The sequence below is a fragment of the Typopeltis vanoorti genome, chromosome 16 (assembly GCF_054136105.1).
Source record: "Typopeltis vanoorti isolate ZY-2024b chromosome 16, IOZ_Tvanoo_1.0, whole genome shotgun sequence".
Taxonomy (NCBI): Eukaryota; Metazoa; Arthropoda; class Arachnida; order Uropygi; family Thelyphonidae; genus Typopeltis; species Typopeltis vanoorti.
This window is the reverse complement of record NC_143564.1, coordinates 3,774,937-3,790,409: the sequence shown is the minus strand read 5'-3', so window position 1 is coordinate 3,790,409 and position 15,473 is coordinate 3,774,937. Positions and strand designations below refer to the sequence as shown.

The 15,473-nt window shown below is 36.7% G+C and overlaps 1 protein-coding gene and 1 pseudogene across 7 annotated transcripts in view; one reads left to right on the top strand and one right to left on the bottom strand.

Annotated features, from left to right (window-relative positions):
- Ppox (protoporphyrinogen oxidase) overlaps window positions 1–15,473 on the bottom strand; it is a 339,913-nt gene that overhangs the window by 270,515 nt on the left and 53,925 nt on the right. For all 7 annotated transcript variants that reach the window (XM_090405976.1, XM_090405978.1, XM_090405974.1 and 4 more), the window contains exon 3: window positions 3,136–3,270. In XM_090405976.1, the coding sequence (XP_090262102.1) occupies window positions 3,136–3,270 (135 nt within the window). The remainder of the gene's footprint in view (window positions 1–3,135; window positions 3,271–15,473) is intronic.
- LOC150097835 (bestrophin-2 pseudogene) lies at window positions 8,057–13,517 on the top strand (annotated as a pseudogene).

Sequence of the window (15,473 nt, the reverse complement as noted above, 5' to 3'; positions counted from 1 at the left end):
GTTATTAGCTTTTACTGCCTCCAAAGCGCCGTCTTCTTTTTCTTCCAGATTTCATGCTTAAGCACCTCATTCATCCATTTTAGAATTACCATATTCAGCTGACCTTTAGAATACATTCACATATCGATACTGTTATGTACTTCTTTGTCATTTCCCAAGCAGCATTTATTTCCTTACCACTGAACTCCTCATTCCATGCTATAACTCCAAGCTGTCTCCTACGCTTGTCATAATCACTAGCCTTGTACTTCCACATGTATACTTTCCTCACAGAAGTCTGCATATGGCTAGCCACAACCCAGGTAATCACTTCATGATCACTCTCACCAACTGAAGGAAAGTACAAAACCTCACTCACAATTACATATTCTTATGAAATGATCAGATCTAAAACTCTCAATTATTGCAAGTCTTCCTTTATGTGTTGCCTGAGATAGTTGTGTCTTAAGAACTCAATAAATTAATTTTCCTTATTCCAAAATGCTATCCCTTCATTCCAATCTATACTTTCATAATTAAAATTGCCCATAATAATCACCTTTCCCTTGTTCACCAACCCAAGTTGTTTATACATTGCTTTATTACCAATCTCTGCATTCCCTGGCCTATAGCAACATCCAACTAAATATGTCTTCCAGTGAACTACCACCTCACACCACACTGCCTCATAATGATTGCCACTATTTCCCTTTTTCATGTCTATCTTATGTGGACATAATTCCCCTGCTATAATCAGCAGTATTCCCTTCCCTTCTTGTCCTTTCTATCCTTACAAAAAAACAATGTAACCTTACATTTCTATTCCCGTTAGGATAGCATCTTCATTCACCCATGTTTCACTTATTGTGATGATTTTGAGGCAAATAAACTCAATCAGTGAAACCATCCCATCCTCGTTGGTAAATATTCATTAGCCAGCCTGGTTGGCCAAGTGGATAGCATATCCGCTGTCCAGCCAAAAGGCTGCGGGTTTGAATCCCACCGTGGGCATGGATGTTTACAATTGTCTGTGGAAATACCAGTGGTGGACGGCAGTAGATGCCGTTGGTGTAGTTGCGATCAGTTAGTGATTGAATGGTGGAGACAAAGTTGTACAGAAGGTGCCCTCCCTCCCTGGAGGTGTAAAATAATAATAATAATAATAATTTCATCTCCCTTATTTCTGATACTTCATTAGAATTTGTAAATAAACACTTTTAGGTCAACAACCAGTCCTACCCAAGCCACTTGTTGGCTATGATTTCCCCAAACCTGTCCTTCCCCAATCACCTTGATCACCACTTACCAGATATGTCTGCTCAGTATCAACTACCTTACCTCGCTCATATCCCAATCTATCCCATTTCTATGCTGATCATTCCCATACATTCATTCACTACTACTTCCAACATCCACTCTTCCCATACCATGTCTCCCTGTCCACCCCTTGTTTCCCTATTCCTCTGTATTCCCATTCTTTCTTCATCTCTCACACTACTACTTTTACCAATGCCAAGCACTTCTGTCTCTTCAATACAACTCTTATGATCTTTCACTTCATCTCTTACTTCTGATCTCCCTATTTCCCTCTTTTCTAAATATGTCTTCCTGTGAACTACCACCTCACACCACACTGCCTCATAATTAAAATTGCCCATAATAATCATCCTTCCTTTGTTCACTAACCCAAGTTGTTTATGCATTGCTTCATCACCACTCTCCATTCCCTGGCCTATAGCAACATCCAACTAAATATGTCAATCTCCACCTCGAAGCACACTGCCTCATAATCATTGTTACTATTTCTCTCTTTCATATCTACTTTATGTGAACATAATTCCTCTGCTATCATCATCATCAGCCCTCCCCACCCCTCCATTCTTGTCCTTTCTTTCAATTAAAGATGATAGAAAGGACAGATGAAAGTTTTTCCACTTGGTTATACTATAAATTAAAGATACCATGAAATTATATTCTTGGTTTAATACTTTATCCAAGTGTAAGCAAACAAAGTTTGCACATGAAGTAACTTCACAACTGGACAACTCGTGTATAGAGGCTAATGACTTCACATCACTTACCTAATCAATTTTATTCTATAATGCAAAGCACATATCATTACTGACATATATATGATATATGTCATATTAATCACAGAATCATATTAAAAATGAAGATATTAGAGAGGAATTTGACATTGTTTGCTTTCAAGAATGTGAAAGCAATCTAAGGTGGTATTGGCCACTTAAATAGAATGGCTGAGAAAAGGTTAGCAAAACAGGTGTTTGATGCCACGATGGCAAAGAAAAGGCCCAGAGGAAGACGAAAGTCTAGGTGGATTGATTCTGTGAATCAATCCACCCCTGGACATCAATTCACCCAAAGAAGTGCTTTAGAAGTATGAAATATTTGATATGACAATATTGGGATGCTGACAAGTAATATACTAATTAAGATTAATTAACTAATTAGGGTTAATTAAATAATTGAGATAATTAACTAATTGTGATTGATTAACTAATTATGATTAATTAGGATACACAAAACTACTTGTTGAGTAGTTTTGTGTATCCTAAATTAATAATAATGTAAACTTAAATCATATAGTGCTACCATAGTAGCCAGAATACCCATTGAAGGTACCAGAAATCATCAATTTTGCCAGAAAATTGATGATGATGATCATAAAATAATTTTTACGTGAGTAAAATCCATATTACATTTAACTAGTTATCATGTCTTATGTTCCAATTTGTCAAGTTTTTAAAGATTCCTTCTTTACTTTGCCAAAATATAGTCATATGAACAGGGAAGACACAGAGAGAAAATACTGAATACACTACACAAGATTCTATAGTATTTCTACCTCTGCATGGATATGCCAGCCTGGTTGGCCGAGTGGTTAGTGTCGCTCTCCAGCCAAAAGGCTGTGGGTTCGAATCCCACCCTGGGCATAGATATTTGTGATTGTCTGTGAAAATAGTAGTGGTAGTGGTTGGTATTAGATGGCGTTGGTAGTTGCAGCTCGTTGTAATTGGTGGATTCAGTGGTGGAGACAGAGTTGTAGAGTAGGTGCCCTTCCTCGATGAGTCTTTGGATTCCCTGGAAGTGTCAAGTAATAATGATATATAACAAGACTAAATCATATGCACTTACGAGCGATAAAGCATTATATCCTGATTTACCAACTGGCCTTAAGCTCCTTGGTCCCAACTCATATACTACACCATCTGGAAATCGTTTAGAACGAATACAACCACCTAAGTTTGGGTTCCTTTCCAATAATATAATCTGAAAAAACAAAATGTCTTTATTAGAGTTCCTTATTCATAAATAAAGGATGATGTCTAAATGCACTTTCTTCTCTAAGTAATTTGTATGTGGCACTGTCGGTCATATCAGATTACACACAATTTGTGAGAGAACTTAAAAATGCTTACAATCTACCAAGATTAATTCAAAGATCTTACATAAAAACAACACACATGCAGAACACAACACTGCACTTCTGTTAGCTGTTATAACTCCCATTATCTGCATCTGATAAATACTATACAACAGGTCTGTCATATCTTTGTATATTCTGTTTTATGGAAAAGTGTGCAAGAAATATCTTATAACAAATTATTTATTAAAACACCAATAATTTGAACTACATTTCAATATCACTTAGGCAAGCAAAACTAGCATGAATATACAAATCACATAAAATTATGTCTTAAGTGATTATGAAATTCTGATTAATTAAAAGTTCACAATGATGCAGCTACTCAGACAAAATTTTCCTTTTCCCTGTAAAACATTTTGGATTTTTCAAAGTCTGATCTCAATCTCTTAATTTTCAAACAGCAATTGTTCACCTTCAACATATCAGATTAAACCTGAAAAGCTGCTAACTTTCAAATGAATATGAGAAATCATATTACTCCTAAATAAAAACAACCATCATCAATTACTGATATGTACCTTCAAAGGATATACAGAACTACATAATTAAGTTTCTGTCAGTGCTAGTTTCCTATCATCAATTTTATTCCAAATTAATCTGTTATTTGACAGATCTCCCAACATTGTTGGATCATCTTGCAATTCAGCCATCTAAAACACTATTATCAATCAGTTCACTTAGATCTTCCTCTGAGTCTTTGTTTTTTTTCTGCCATTCTGGAAGAAAACATAAGCTTTCCTCTCCCATTCTGTTTAAGTGACTATGCTATCTTCCCTCTGCTCACACATTATGTTGATGAAAAAATAACTGTGTTATTCATTAAAAGAGAGTGAAATGTAATCATGGCTGAATATTTGATTAATATAGTTTAAGACTGATTAAAATACAGATATTTTAGCAAACATATCATGAACCATCTTCAGTGTATTACAGTTGGAAATTATAAAAATAAATGACAATGAAGGTATATGAAGAATAGCATCTTTCCTTGTCTGCAGTCAAAAGTGAGCCAGGTTAAAAAAAAAAAAACAATACTATTAGGATCAAATGAAGTGTGTGTGTTTCATGTGCGTGATAATAAATGTAAAGTGATAATAAATGATAAGGCCTGTCAAGGATGGAATATCAATTGGCACATGGAATGTCCATGCACTCTGGGCAACTGGAAAACTGCAGTTGCTTCAAGAAGAAATGAAGAAATACAGATGTGATATATTGGGTATTTCAGAAATGAGATGGACATTGTCAGGAGAATCAAATGGTGGAAGAGTTCTCCAGTCAGGAAATGAAAGTAATTGTTCATATTTTTTTACGTAACAAGTAACAAGGCCTAACAGGCAATGATAAGATACAAACCAGTTAGTGAAAGAATAATGGTTGCAAGATTCAGTGCCCAACCATTTAATATCACAACCATTCAAATATATGCACTCGCTGCAGAGAGTGCAGATGAAAACAATAAGAGATTTTACAGGGATCTACAGCTACTAATTGATGAGGTGACGAAGCAGGATATACTCATCATTGGAGGAGACTGGAATGCAAAGATTGGCAAAAATAACACAGGATGGGAAAAGATTATGGGATAATTTGGATATGGAGAAAGAAATGAACGTGGAGAGATGCTTCTGGAATTTGCCATGGATAACAACTTGATCATTTGCAATACCAAATTCCAACAAAAAGATTGTCGTAAATGGATGTGGCGCTCCTTCGATGGCAAACACAGGAATATGATTGACCTGATATTAAAAGACTAGAAATGGAGAACCTCAGTTCAACAGTGCAGATTATTCCAAGGAGCTGATATTGATTCGGACCACAGCTTAGTGATTGCAAATATAAGACTAAAACTGAAACAGAAGTACAAAGGAAAGTTCCAAAAAGCTAGAGACATCTCAAAACTAAATGAAGAGAGGCTAAAAACAGCATATCAGATATTGGAAACTAAGCTTAAGACCCAAGCGAAAAACAAAATATAAATACAAGAGCAGAACGACTGACTACAGTGCTAAAAAAAAAAAAAGCAGTAGAGGAAGTAATTCCTGAAAGAGAAAAGATCAACAAGAAATGGATAACTCAGGAAACCATAAAATTGGTTTCCTGAGAAAAGAGAACTGAAACTTAAAAGAGATAATTCAGAGGCAGCAGATGAGCTATACCATCAAAAATGCAATGAAGTACAGAAAGCAGCAAGATCTGATAAAGCAAGATGGTTGGAGGACCATGGCAAAGACATTGAACGGTACTATGGAGAACGCAAAACTAGAGAGGTCTACAAACTTATAAGAAATGTCAATAGGAAGTGGCAAACAAGATCAGTAGCAGTCAAAGATGAAAATGGTCAAGTATTGATGGACAAGACAGAAATCATACACAGATGGACAAGATATTGCAGCGATCTATATAAAAATCAACTAAATGATACTGCAACAGAAGTAATCAACGAACTAAAAGCAATCTCTCCAATAGCAGAGATCTTTGAAAATGATATCTTAGAAGAGGAGGTGAATAAGGCTATAAAACATCTCAAGAACAACAAGAGTCCTGGAAATGACAATATAGTAGGCGAGATGCTAAAATAGGGGAGAATCAGTTGCAAAAGAAATACATAAGCTATGTAATGAAACATGGAGATCAGGGTATGCCCCCGAAGAGTGGAAAAAGTCGGTCTTGGTTGTTCTTCATAAGAAAGGCAGTGCTTTAGAATGCATCAATTACAGAACTATTGCATTAATGAGTCATCTTGACAAAGTGCTGATGAAAATACTAGCAGAACATCTGAAGGGGCATATGGAGGCACATCTTCTGGATGAGCAAGCCAGATTTCGACAAGATCGAAGTAAAATGCAACAAATACTCACACTAAGACTAATAGCAGAGAAAGCTCGAAGAAAGAACAAAACGATATATTGCTGTTTCGTGGACTTCCAAAAAGTATTTGATAATATTGACTAAAATATAACGTGGGGTGTCTTGGAAGCCTATGGTGTGGACAATGAATTGATCCGCCTGCTGAAAGATATAAACAGCCAAGCGCAGGCACAAATTAGGATAGCAGGTGAGATTGGAGATTGGTTTGCCACCAGTCAAGGCACAAGACAAGGGGACCCAATATCACCAATCTTCTTCATCACACATCTGGGAAGAACACTAGATAAGATTAAAGAAGGTGGAGGCATTTCAATAAATGGCATGAGAATAAACTACCACTGCTTTGCAGATGACATCATCCTGATTGAAGAAGACACAGCAAGGCTGGAACAGACATTGCAAACACTATACACAGAAGGAAAAAGATATGGACTAAATGTCAACTTTGAAAAAACTAAAACAATGATATTCGGACAACAGGAATTACTGAACAGAGTTACAATAGACAGATTTCAACTGGAAAATGTGGAACACTTCACATATCTTGGATGCCACATGACGCATGACTTGGACCCCAAAAAAGAGATAAAAATTAGAATAGCCAGAGCAACAACTATTTTAAAAGCCATGGACAAAATATGGAAGAGCCAAGCTATAAAGATGCAAACTAAACTGCGCATTGTAAAAACCTGTATCTTCAGCAGTATGCTCTATGGATGCGAGGCCTGGGTACTCCTGAGAGAATCTGAAGGGAGGATATTGGCATTTGAGAGGAAGTGCTATAGAAAGATCTTGAGAATAAGCTGGATACAGAAAGTGAACAATGAGGAAATCTACAGACGAATACAACCAAAAGAAAACCTGATCCAGAAAATAATCAAAAGGAAACTACATCTATTTGGCCATATATGTAGAATGAATGATGAGAGAAAATTAAAAAGTTGCTGTTTGGAATGATTGAAAGAAAGAACAAAAGAGGAAGACCAAACAGAGAATGGGGCAATGACATCGTCAAATGGTGCGGAAACTCTATACACAAATTGAGTCATTTTGCACAAAACAGAATGCAATGGAAGAATCATATCAAGATGGCAACAGACACCTACAGGCATTGGACCCATGGTTGTTGATTATGATGATGATGATGATAATAAATATCTGGAAAAACACTAATCATATAATACTTAAGCAGTATGGTTCTTAAGAACAATTTCTTACATGGAAATGCACTGTCACACTAGTACAACTGTAGGAGAAAGAGCTTGGTTCTCATAGGTGGTGGCATTAGTTGGAAACTGTGGAACTACACTGAAGAACAAAAATAATACAGAAGCCCATTCCTAGTCTGAGGTACACAGCTTGGTTTTCAAGGCTAATATTTTAAAACAAGATATATATAAAAGTGGATCACCATCAATCTGAACAGAATGGAAAGTGTGCCTAGTAGTCCTTGTTTAATAACACATCATGATGGTTCTATTTCTACTTCTGAAGACTTTAGCTCTTGCTATTATCTTGTGATTGAGCTGCTTGATACTTAATTCAAGTACACTTCTCAGCTCATTCAAGCATGCAATCTATTATGATTTAACTCACTGCTATACATTATCGGCTTTAAACAGCCAAGTAAAATAAATTTTTATTTACTAGAATTACAAAATTTTCTATGGAAACTTTGTTGACACTGTTGTGTTCATATTTGTGCATTGTACACTTGTGTGCTTCCTGTAGTGTAGTGGCTAATATCTTACCAAAATGACAGTTATTTACTGATTAAATGTTTCAAAGACTCATCATTGGTTTTGCAAACCTGTTATTAGATGGCAGTTTTCTCTTAATAAATATATAAGCTGCTGTAAAGGGAAATGATAATCTTCTGTAGTCTATACCAGTGGTCTCCAAACTTTTTTGATCGCATACCCCCAAGACAGAAAAAATAACTAGCATGTACCCCCAACTGATTGAGCAAAAATCTATTGTAATAAATATTATAAAGAGGAAATATGCCTTGTATCATCATATAATAATTAAAAACGCCAGATATTTTTACACATTATTTTAATTACTAACAGCTTACAAACATATTTATTACAATATTTAATGTGAACAATGGCCTTGCATTTCTTTCATAAGTACTATCATAATTATCTTCAATTTGCAGTTTCTTTGGAGGAAATTTTTTTATCCATTTATCCATTTTGTGAGGGTTAATTTGTAAAATTTAAATATAATTCATTTACTATTGATAATATCAAACGCTTTTAAAAAATGTAAGCAATTTTGATAATATTAATTCACTATTTCTAGTGTAAACGTAAAAGTAAGCACAAAAAGGCGTTGGAATTGCACTGAAACAATATATACTAAAAAATCGTTAATTATTTGACTATTAGTAGTAAGTTTAAGTCAAATAATTAATACAACTTTGGTGTCATCTGTAAATTATTATTATTATTTGACACCTCCATGGAGTCCAAAGACTCGTCGAGGGAGAGTGTGCCAACAGCATTGAACGATTGGTCCCCTTCCAATTACTAACCGCGCTCAAACTTACTTAACTGAGCCATAGGTAGCAGAGGCTCTACCAATCGACCAACCTTTGCCAGCGATAGCAGGATAACTAAGCAATTTTCCTTCTAGTTGGGCTTGTCAACACTAAGATGCTCTACAAACAGTGGCAATGATAAAAAGTAAGAGATTTATTCCCTAGTTTTAAAAAACATGACAGCTTTGCCACGGATGATTATGTGTGCAAAGTCGCCCAATTGCGCTACTCGCAAATTTAAGTTTACAGGATCTTTATATTGCTTTGTCTATATTAGATATATGTTTAATTGATGAAAGAAAGTAATATTCTTTATCTTTAATTAATTACTTAATTTTTTCCTATCAATATAAAACTTTTTTTGACGTACCCCCCACATATCGACTTGCATACCTCCTGGGGTACACGTACCACACTTTGGAGACCACTGGTCTATACCACAGTCTCAGTGCCCTTTACAGATATGTTCTGTCAGAAAATCAAAGAACAGTATTTGAAATGCTTGCAGTCTACTATAAAGAATTCACCAACCTCGTCTTTTATTCATGGATTTTTATGTTTACATCATTGTTGGTTGCTGGTGGCAGTAGTGCATGACTATTCTGTGGCCAGACAAGACATGCATGATGATTACTGCATATGTACATGATCATGATGAAAGAGAAAGAATAATGAGAACACTGGCTTCCTCAATCATGTAGAGGAAGCTAGTTTAATGACAAAAGAAGAAAACTGTGTGTATGATGAAATTCCTGTTACATATGGCAAGTGGTGAGTACCTTTATAGTGGTTTTCTTCACTAGCTGTGAGAACAAGGAAGAAAGTATAAAAGATGATATTTTACTCAGAGATGTTATGGATGAGATGCAAGTTTTTCAACAAAACTGTGGAATGCTCTTTAGCTATAGATGGATTTAGCATATCTCTTGTTTAAATGCGAGTCATAACTCTTGCTATATATATACAAGGGTGGTCTGAAAAGTTTTCGGCCTAACAATGAAAAAACAAATTTATAATTTCAAAATTATTTTTATTTTTCAACATAATTTCCCTTAAGACTAATACATTTATTCCAGTGATTCTCCACTACCATTATCCCATCCCTGTAGTGGTTCTCAGTAAGATCTGCAAAATACCCCTCTACAGCTGCAATCACCTCTTGATTCGAAGAAAAACGCAGACCAGCGAGGAAGAGTTTTAGTTTTGGGAAGAGATAGAAGTCAGAGAGAGCCAAATCTGGGGAATAGGGTGGATGTTCCAACAATTCATAGTCTGGATCCCTTAATTTTCCCACTGCCAAAACACCTTTGTGGGGAGGTGCATTGTCCAATGAAAGATGTTTTTTTCTTCTGCAAACCGGGTCTTTTCTCACAAATTTTTTCATCTAATCTGGTTAAAAGGTCAGAATAATATTCCTCGGTTATTGTTTTACCCTTTCAAGATAATTAATAAACAAAATGCCTTTAACATCCCAAAACACCGATGCCAAGACCTTTCCTGATGATGGAACCGACTTTGTTTTGTTTGGCGCTGAACAACCAGTTTCTGTCCACTGTTTTGACTGCTGTTTGGATTCTGATGTGTAATGGTGAATTCAAGTCTCATCCATAGTAATATATCGACACACAAAATCAGTTTTATTCTTTTTAAAATGCTGCAAGCACTGTTCAGAGATTTTCATGCGAGTGTGTTTTTGATCTGCATGAGCAAGCATGGCACCCATCTTGCGAGAAGCTTTTTCATTTGCAATTCTTCATGCAAAATAAATCCTACAGCTTTTTTTGAAATGCCTATTGTCTCAGCAATTTCACGCACTTTGACTCGCCAGTCATCCAATACCACATCATGCACTTGATCAATGATTTCTGGTGTTGTTACACTTTTTGGATGTCCTTTACGTGGATCATCTTCAAGGCTGTTACAGCCACGTTTAAACTCGGCAGCTCATTTCTTAATTGTCAAAAACAAAGGAGAAGACTGCCCGTAAACTTTTATGAACTTCGAATGAATTTCTTTTGCCATTAAACCTTCTTTTACAAAGAATGTTATAACTGCACGATACTCAATCTTATCCATTTCATGGGATATGGACAACACTTTTGGTTCAGACAGCTGTATAAAACAAACTACTTGATAGAATGACTTGCACTGTTGAGATTTTATTTGGTTATTCAAACATATAATTAAAATGAAATATATATTGATCTTTAGAAGTTTATTTTCCACTTGGTTAGACTATAATAAATTTAGTTTAATCCTTTATCCAAGTGTATGCAAACAAAGTTTGCGCCTGAAGTATCTTCAGGACTGAGGCAACTCGTAGTAAAGGTGGACCAAGCTCTCATCACTCCTTGTCTCAGTATCTCCCATAATTCAAAGCACACCGCCTTGCGGACATGTACAATGCTATGCATTAAGGGAAGGGCCACTACCCACACTGGTTTCGACCTTTATTAAGGTCTCGTTAGTGGGAGCCAGACCCAGAATTGGTGATACTAAGGCAGAAGCAATGGAGAGGTCATATTTACTTATGCGAGTTGCCAAAAGGTGTACCACCTTATTATTAAATTACTCTGGATTTTGAGAAAGATGTTGGAAGTTTATTTTCTACTTGGTCAGACTATAATAAATTTAGTTTAATCCTTTATCCAAGTGTATGCAAACAAAGTTTGCGCCTGAAGTATCTTCAGGACTGAGGCAACTCGTAGTAAAGGTGAACTGTGACCAAGCTCTCATCACTCCTTGTCTCAGTATCTCCCATAATGCAAAGCACATCTCCTTGCGGACATGTATAATGCTATGCATTAAGGGAAGGAGTGATGATGATATTATTAGGAGTGATGAGAGCTTGGTGCAAGTTTACCACAAGTTGCCTCAGTCCTGAAGATACTTTAGGCGCAAACTTTGTTTGCATACGCTTGGATAAAGAATTAAACGAAATATATTATAGTCTAACCAAGTGGAAAATAAACTTCCAACATCTTTCTCGAAATCCAGAGTAATTTAATAATAAGGTGGTACACCTTTTGGCAACTCGTATAAGTAAATATGACCACTCCATTGCTTCTGCCTTAGTATCACCAATTCTGGGTCTGGTTCCCACTAACGAGACCTCAATAAAGGTCAAAACCGGTGTGGGTAGTGGCCCTTCCCTTAATGCATAGCATTGTACATGTCCGCAAAGAGGTGTGCTTTGCATTATGGGAGATACTGAGACAAGGAGTGATGAGAGCTTGGTCCACCTTTACTACGAGTTGCCTCAATCCTGAAGATACTTCACGTGCAAACTTTGTTTGCATACACTTGGATAAAAGATTAAACTAAATTTATTATATTGATCTTTAATTGATCATTGATTTATAGAGATCTAATGCCAACAAGTTTCACTAATGGGGCTGTTTGCCTTTTTCATGGCTTATAACGGTAAGAGAAAACTCAAAGTGGCTAGTACAGAGGAATGGAGTAACACTATCGTATAAATTAAAACAAAATGCGTAACATTATATGCATGGAGCGTGTTGTGTTAGTCACTGTTGTGAGAGCATGCTCTGTAGTTTTGAGCGAAATTAAATTCTGTCAGACTGAGCAATCTTATTAAGGTTTTCCATATGTCAGCTATTATCATTTCCTGTTTCTGTTAAGATTTTCTCCAGAATAGAGGACTACTACGGCTTCCTTGAAAGAAGACTTCCGTTTTAGAAATTTCAAGGAAGCCATATAAGCCAAAGTAGTCCTCCATTCTGGAGAAAATCTTAACAGAAACCAGGCAATGATAATAGCTGACATATGGAAAACCTTAATAAGATCACTCAATCTGCCAGAATTTAATTTCGCTCAAAACTACAGAGCGTGCTCTAACAACAGTGACTAACACAACACGTTCCATGCATGTAATGTTACGTGTTCTGTTTTAATTTTTAATTTATACAATAGTGGTACTCCATTTTTCTGTACTAGCCACTTTGAGTTTTTTCTTATAAGCCCTGAAGAAGTCGAACAGCCCCATTGGCAAAACTTGTTGCCATTAGATGTTTATAAATCAATGGTCAATTAAAGATCAACATATATTTCATTTTAATTAGAATGACTTGCAATTTCACATGGATGCTTATGGCAGATGTACCAACTTAGAAAAAAAAAATCTTGCTGATAGTGTTGCCATCTATGGTTGAGGCCGAGAACTTTTCAGACCACCATCATACTTACTTTCTGGCTGCTGTGATGGGACATTAGCACTTGAATCCTGGGAAGGGTTATCCTGCCCACAAAGTTGATCTCTATATACCTATTTTCACAATCCCTCCGTTTTTCTTTTATATGGGCTGGATTAAGGTGGCAGAGCAACTCCTGAACCCATTTGGAGATGATGTTTTGGTGATGATAATGATGATTTTGAACACAACTGGTGCTTAGATCAGGTTTTTTGCAGGTTTCTTTTATCATTGTTATGAAATGTATCATAAACATCCAAGACTAGTAAGGGACATGTATTGGGATGAACTGGAACCTCAACTGCCATATAAAAAATCTTCCATTCAATTGCATACACAGCCTCATCTTCATTCTACTATCCACCTTAATACTGATCCTGAAGGATCTGAATTTGTTCCAATGGAAACTATTATGGAAGAAGATGATGATAATAATAACAGTCCATCTATTTTCATGTAGTACTATATTATCCTGTACAACCCTTGAGGGTACATATCCGGAATTTGATGATGATGACAATCCATCTACCAACCCAACTAATGACTTATTTTTTCCAGGCTGACCTAGATCTGTTGGTGGAAACAAGACTAACCTTGACAGCGAAGGACATGAAACATCATCTCAGTCTGGATTGAAATTGTTTCCAGAGTTTCCAGGTAGAAAACTGCTTAATATGATTATTGGATCAAATTCAAAAAACACTTCTTGCACTCCAAAAAAGGATACCAACTTTCTTTCTACATTTATTCTGAAGACTCCTAATCACAGGTCATACAAGTTCTATCACAGAAAGTCTTAATAACCATGCTTTGGATTAAAGGAAAGAAGATGAACACCTTCTTCAAGGAATTGTAGTCATATCACAGGATAAGGCTGAAACTCTCAGATGATTGCAACTTTAATGTCTGAATTTCCATTGGATAGCAATCCACCTGATTATAGCACCCTTCATAACACTCCAACCACCCCTTCAGTTAATACTGAAGATGTTGTTAAAAACACTGATAACGTATTATTATTATTATTATTATTCAGGCCTCCATGGAGTCAAAAGACTCATCGTGGGAGGTCCTTCCTAAGAAACACAAAGTCTATCGAGACTCATCGAGGGGAGGCCCCCCCCCCCTAAGAAACACAAAGTCTATCATACCACTCCTTGAACTCATTGACCGTTCTCGCTCTCACCACTCCATCAGCCAATGCATTCCATGGTTCAACCACCCTCCATGCAAAGAAACCACTCCTCACCCTCTTGCTCACAGTTTCCTTTCGTAACTTCTAGAGATGGCCTCTTCTCATCACTCCTTCCTGCTGTTCAACCAAGTGAAAGAACTCCCCAGTGCCAACCCTGTAACCACCTCTCAACAGTTTAAAAGTCTCAATCATATCACCTCTCCTTCTTCTATCCACCAAACTCTGCAGTCCTCATAACTATCATTGTACAGTCCTGAAACCATCTTTGTTATCTGCCTTTGTACCCTTTCCACAATTAATTTATCCCCTTCAAATCCTGGGGACCAAATCTGAGAACAATAGTCCAAGTTGGTCTGATCAGGGTCTTATACAATGGAATGATAACTGTTTTATCTCTACAGGTCAGTGTCCTTCTCATTATTGCAGCAATCCTCTGTGTTACCTTCACCACCTTTGCAATATGTCCCCTAAATTTCAGGTTTCTATCAATCATCAATCCCAGATCTCTTGTCTCCCCTACTTCCTCCAGTATAACTCCTCCCATAGAGTATGCACTGTCCCATCGATGTTTCCCAAACCTCAAGACCTTACATTTTGCTGCATTAAACCGACAACCCATTCATTTGCCCATCTATCTAGCTTATTCAAATCCTCTTGCAAGGTTGCCGCATCTGCACTATTACTAATAATCCTTCCCAGCTTTGCATCATCTGCAAACAACTGAACATCCACCTGCAATCCACTGACAATGTCATTGATATAAAGGTTAAACAATATAGGTCCCAGCACTGAGCCCTGAGGGACCCCACTTGTAACCCTCTGCCTCTTTGATATTGCTCCACCATACACAATTCTCTGATAACTATCGGACAACCAATCCTGAATCCAGTTGACCAACCTGACATCTAAACCCATGTGCTGCAACTTAAATCTCAGCTTATCACGTGGCACCCTTTGAAATGCCTTCGCTAAATCCAAGAAAATGGCAGTAATATGCCTTTCCCTCATCTACTGCTCTTGTAACTTTATTATAAAAGGCTAGCATATTACTGAAACAACAGCACTCCCTCACAAATCCATGTTGACTCTCACAGATAACATTACACTCATCTGCCCAATGTTGTATATGGTCCTTAACTAATTTCTCCAAGATCTTAACAACTACTGATGACACACAAACTGGCCTATAATTTAACACTTCCAGTCTGCTACCGCCCTTAT